At 62.5% G+C, this 6,021-nt stretch overlaps 1 protein-coding gene across 1 annotated transcript; it reads left to right on the forward strand.

Moving 5' to 3' along the window:
* Positions 1-1,870: 1,870 nt before the first annotated feature.
* lamtor5 (late endosomal/lysosomal adaptor, MAPK and MTOR activator 5) lies at positions 1,871-5,586 on the forward strand. The gene is made up of 4 exons (XM_070859503.1): positions 1,871-1,954; positions 2,068-2,129; positions 4,444-4,561; positions 5,371-5,586. The coding sequence occupies exons 1-4, from the start codon at positions 1,920-1,922 to the stop codon at positions 5,429-5,431; spliced, it is 276 nt and encodes a 91-aa protein (XP_070715604.1). The 5' UTR covers positions 1,871-1,919; the 3' UTR covers positions 5,432-5,586.
* The last annotated feature ends 435 nt before the right edge of the window (positions 5,587-6,021 follow it).

The raw sequence follows: 6,021 nt of genomic DNA on the forward strand, positions 1-6,021 counted from the left end.
CACCCCTCCCTATCTCTGTAACCTCCTCCAGCCCCTACACCCCTCCCTATCTCTGTAACCTCCTCCAGCCCCTACACCCCTCCCTATCTCTGTAACCTCCTCCAGCCCCTACACCCCTCCCTATCTCTGTAACACCCTCCTGCCCCTACACCCCTCCCTATCTCTGTAACCTCCTCCAGCCCCTACACCCCTCCCTATCTCAGTAACCCCCTCCAGCCCCTACACCCCTCCCTATCTCTGTAACCTCCTCCAGCCCCTACACCCCTCCCTATCTCAGTAACCCCCTCCAGCCCCTACACCCCTCCCTATCTCAGTAACCCCCTCCAGCCCCTACACCCCTCCCTATCTCTGTAACCCCCTCCAGCCCCTACACCCCTCCCTATCTCTGTAACCTCCTCCAGCCCCTACACCCCTCCCTATCTCTGTAACCTCCAGCCCCTACACCCCTCCCTATCTCTATAACCTCCTCCAGCTCCTACACCCCTCCCTTTCTCTGTAACCTCCTCCAGCCCCTACACCCCTCCCTATCTCAGTAACCCCCTCCAGCCCCTACACCCCTACCTATCTCTGTAACCTCCTCCAGCTCCTACACCCCTCCCTATCTCTGTAACCTCTTCCAGCCCCTACACCCCTCCCTATCTCAGTAACCCGCTCCAGCCCCTACACCCCTCCCTATCTCAGTAACCCCCTCCAGCCCCTACACCCCTCCCTATCTCTGTAACCTCCTCCAGCCCCTACACCCCTCCCTATCTCAGTAACCCGCTCCAGCCCCTACACCCCTCCCTATCTCAGTAACCCCCTCCAGCCCCTACACCCCTCCCTATCTCTGTAACCCCCTCCAGCCCCTACACCCTCCCTATCTCTGTAAACCCCTCCAGTCCCTACACCCTCCCTATCTCAGTAACCCCCTCCAGCCCCAACACCCTTCCCTATCTCTGTAACCCCCTCCAGCCCCTGCACCCCTCCCTATCTCTGTAACCTCCTCCAGCTCCTACACCCCTCCCTATCTCTGTAACCTCCTCCAGCCCCTACACCCCTCCCTATCTCAGTAATCCCCTCCAGCCCCTACACCCCTCCCTATCTCAGTAACCCCCTCCAGCCCCTACACCCCTCCCTATCTCAGTAACCCCCTCCAGCCCCTACACCCCTCCCTATCTCTGTAACCCCCTCCAGCCCCTACACCCCTCCCTATCTCTGTAACCTCCTCCAGCCCCTACACCCCTCCCTATCTCAGTAACCCCCTCCAGCCCCTACACCCCTCCCTATCTCTGTAACCCCCTCCAGCCCCTACACCTCTCCCTATCTCTGTAACCTCCTCCAGCCCCTACACCCCTCCCTATCTCAGTAACCCCCTCCAGCCCCTGCACCCCTCCCTATCTCTGTAACCTCCTCCAGCTCCTACACCCCTCCCTATCTCTGTAACCTCCTCCAGCCCCTACACCCCTCCCTATCTCAGTAATCCCCTCCAGCCCCTACACCCCTCCCTATCTCAGTAACCCCCTCCAGCCCCTACACCCCTCCCTATCTCAGTAACCCCCTCCAGCCCCTACACCCCTCCCTATCTCTGTAACCCCCTCCAGCCCCTACACCCCTCCCTATCTCTGTAACCTCCTCCAGCCCCTACACCCCTCCCTATCTCAGTAACCCCCTCCAGCCCCTACACCCCTCCCTATCTCTGTAACCCCCTCCAGCCCCTACACCTCTCCCTATCTCTGTAACCTCCTCCAGCCCCTACACCCCTCCCTATCTCAGCCCCTCACTGCCTCCCGCCCGGCGGCGCTATAGAAACCCGGGTTGTTGTTGTTTGGCGGCGCTGATTGGCCAATGTGTGAGCGGGGCGCGGATTGTGATTGGAGGAGAGCGAGGGGCGGGGCCCGGAGCCGCGTCATGTGACGGTGCGGAAGCCGGATGGAAGCAACATGGAGGCGGACCTGGAGCAGCAACTGAGGCACACGTAATGTCGGGGGGGGGGGGGCCCGGGGGGGTACAGGGTGGGGGCCGGGGTACGGGGGGGGCGGGTTGCGGGGCTGTGGCCGCTCTCTGACTCTTCTCCCCCCCCTCCCACAGGATGAAGAACCCGGCCATTCTCGGGGTGCTGAGCGCCGATGAACAGGGGCTCAACCTGGGCTGTGAGTATCACCCCCCCCATATACACCCCCTCCCCCTCACACCCCCCCCACACACACCCCCCCCACACACACACCCCCCCCATACACACCCCCCCATACACCCCCCCCCCCACACACACACCCCCCCCCCACACACACCCCCCCATACACACCCCCCCATACACCCCCCCCCCACACACACCCCCCCCCACACACCCCCCCCCACACACACCCCCCCATACACCCCCCCCCCACACACACCCCCCTCCCCCACCCCCCCCCACACACCCCCCCACACACACCCCCCCCCCACACACACACCCCCCCCAACACACACACCCCCCCCCCCCACACACACCCCCCCCCCCACACACACACACCCCCCCCCACACCCCCCCCCCCCACACACACCCCCCCCCCACACACCCCCCCCCCCACACACACACCCCCCCCCAACACACCCCCCCCCCCCCCACCACCCCCCCCCACACACACACCCCCCCCCCCAACACACCCCCCCCCCCCCCACACACACCCCCCCCCCCCCCCAACACACCCCCCCCCCCCCACACCCCCCCCCCCCCCACACACACACCCCCCCCCCCACACACACACACCCCCCCCCACACACACACCCCCCCCCCCCCCCACACATCCCCCCCACACACGCACAGAGCCCCCCCCCCACACACCCCCCCCCCCCCCACACACACGCCCCCCCCCACACACCCCCCCCACACACACCCCCCCCCACACACACCCCCCCCATACACACCCCCCCCCCCCCCCCACACACCCCCCCCCCATACACACCCCCCTCCCCCTCACCCCCCCCCACACACACCCCCCCCCACACACCCCCCCCCACACACCCCCCCCCCCACACACCCCCCCCACACACACACCCCCACACACACCCCCCTCCCCCTTACCCCCCCCCACACACACCCCCCCCACACACACCCCCCCCCCCCACACACCCCCCCCAACACACACACCCCCCCCCCACACACCACACACCCCCCCACACACACACACCCCCCCAACACACACACACACCCCCCCCCCCACACACACACCCCCCCCCACACACACACCCCCCCCACACCCCCCCCCCCCCCCACACACACCCCCCCCCCCCCACACACACCCCCCCCCCCCACACACACCCCCCCCCCCACACCCCCCCCCCCCACACACACCCCCCCCCCACACACACACCCCCCCCCCCACACACACACACCCCCCCCCCCACACACACCCCCCCCCACACACACACACCCCCCCCCCACACACACACCCCCCCCCACACACACACACCCCCCCCCCCACACACACCCCCCCCCCCACACACACCCCCCCCCCCACACCCCCCCCCCACACACACCCCCCCCCCCCCCACACACCCCCCCCCCCCACACACACACCCCCCCCCCCCACACACACACACCCCCCCCCCCACACACACACCCCCCCCCACACACACACACCCCCCCCCACACACACACACCCCCCCCCATGCTGTCCTGTCCCAACAGCCTATTGCATTCACTGACGGGTGACAGTGGGTGTTGTGTTGTGTTTAATGCCTGCCCTGTCTGGCCGTGTTTAGCAGGTGTACCCCCCCTGCCCCGAGCAGTGTGTGTGCAGGGCGGAGACGCGGGTCACTCCGTATCGAGCCCCCAGCTGTGGTTTGCCCCCGGTCCTCAGACTGTGACCGGGGTTCGGTGCCGGCAGTCCAGGAGTGCGGGGGCTCTGTTACTGCACAAACAATCCACAGCTCGTGAGTTCACATCCCATCCTGGCACATTGAGAATTTGAATTCAGTATAAATCTGGAAATAAAAATGTATTCTCAGTAAAAGCTGTCAGATTATCCTTTAAAAATCCAACTGCTTCACTTAGATTAGGAAATCTGCTGCCCTTACCCGGTCTGGCCTATAGGTGACTCCAGACCCACACCAACGTGGTTGTACAATTCTAAAAGTCAATCAAAGAAATCTACGGCACAGAGGGAGGCCATTCGGCCCATCGTGTCTGTGCTCTTAAATGCCCTTTGAAGTGCGCAACAAGGCGCTCTGTGAAGGGCAATTAGGGATGGCCAATAAAGGCCGGCCTGGCCAGTGACACCCACATCCTGTGAATGAATCAAGCTTTTAACCGCTGCCCCTGTCACTTAATGCAACCCAACCCCCCCCCCCCAGCCTTTGCAGGAGCCTTCATGTGTGTCTCTCCTCCTCCACCTCCACCTCCACCTCCTCCTCCTCCACCTCCACCAACCCCCTCCACCGCGCTGGCAGTGGGGTTGCTTTTGCTGATGTTGTTGTGCTCCCTAGGTCGTGGCTCACTGATTGATGAACACGCGGGCGTGGTGTCTGTCCTCGCACAGCAAGCTGCCAAGCTGACATCTGACCCCACAGACGTGCCGGTGATTTGTCTGGAGTCGGACAATGGGTGAGGATTCGAACGGGGGTGTTTGAGAATCTCGTGGTGCTCCGCAGCACCAGTATCCCGTGCCCCTGACAGCTGAGGTACCCGCAGCCTGCCGTCACGGCCATGCAATGTGCAGGAGCCTGCGGATCGGGCCTGGGGGAGGTGGAGGGCGGGGGGGGGCGAAATCAGCCAATGAAGTACTTTCCGAAGTGTAGTCACTGTTGGAACATCGGAAACCCGGCAACCAATTTGCACCCAGCATGCCCCTGCAAACAGCAATGTGATAATGACCAGATAACCTGTTTGTTATGTTGGTTGAGGGATAAATATTGGCCCCGGGACACGGGGAGAACTCCCCCAATCTTTATTGTTTACATCCACCTGAGAGAGCAGACGGAGCCTCGGTTTAGCGTCTCGTCTGAAGACAACACCTCCAGCGGTGCGGTGCTCCCTGGGAGTGGGGGGGGGGAGAGGCGCTGGGGGGGGAGAGGCGCTGGGGGCGTGGGGGGGGGAGAGGCGCTGGGGGGGTGGAGGGAGACGTGGGGAGGGTGGGAGACGCGGGGCGTGGGGGGGGGGGAGGGAGACGTGAGGCGGGGGGGAGGCGCGCGGGGCATATGGGGAGGGCGTGGGGGGGGGGAAGAGGCGTGGGGGGGTGGTGGAGGGAGACGCGGGGTGGGAGGGCGTGGGGGGGGGGAGAGGCGTGGGGGGGTGGGAGGGGAACAGAAGGTGGGAGAGCGCTCGCGGGAGAAGGCTCCTTTTTCGAAGGGCTGATTTTCCAGCTTGGCGAGGTAGCTGCAACCTTCACTCACTGGGTCTAATTCTCTCTCCAGGAATATCATGATCCAGAAACACGGGGCCATCACTGTGGCGGTGCACAAGATGACAGTCTGAGTGATGTTGTGCAGCTGAGCTTTCTGGGCTTCTGCCGCCCATGGGGAAATAGGCCGCTCAGCGTGTCTCTTGTGACCTCGGTCAGAGAAAATAAAACTATTTTATCAGTCTGTGTGCAATTGGTTTGAAATTAAACACAAACTGAATTAGGAAAAGTGTATGGTTTTCATTATTTTCTCCTCCCGTCTGAATTGGAAAGGCCGATATTCCACAGGGGATGTAACGAGCAGGGTGGATAAAGGGGAACCAGTGGATGTGGTGTATTTGGATTTCCAGAAGGCATTTGACAAGGTGCCACATAAAAGATTACTGCACAAGATAAAGGTACACAGGGTTGTGGGTAATATATTAACAGAAAAGAGAGTCGGGATAAACGGTTCATTCTCGGGTTGGCAATCAGTAACTAGTGGGGTGCCGCAGGGATCAGTGCTGGGACCCCAACTATTTACAATCTATATTAATGACTTGGAAGAAGGGACTGAGTGTAATGTAGCCAAGTTTGCTGACGATACAAAGATGGGAGGAAAAGCAATGTGTGAGGACACAAAAAAGCTGAAAAAGGACATAGACAGGCTAAGTGAGTGGGCAAA

Source organism: Pristiophorus japonicus, chromosome 17 (assembly GCF_044704955.1).
Source record: "Pristiophorus japonicus isolate sPriJap1 chromosome 17, sPriJap1.hap1, whole genome shotgun sequence".
NCBI lineage: Eukaryota > Metazoa > Chordata > Chondrichthyes > Pristiophoridae > Pristiophorus > Pristiophorus japonicus.

Coding starts and splice junctions, on each gene's coding strand:
- lamtor5 (XM_070859503.1), top strand. CDS start 1,920: ATGGAGGCGGACCTGGAGCAGCAACTGAGGCACAC. Junction 2,130..4,443: donor ACAGGGGCTCAACCTGGGCT/GTGAGTATCACC, acceptor TGTGCTCCCTAG/GTCGTGGCTCACTGATTGAT. Junction 4,562..5,370: donor TGTCTGGAGTCGGACAATGG/GTGAGGATTCGA, acceptor TTCTCTCTCCAG/GAATATCATGATCCAGAAAC.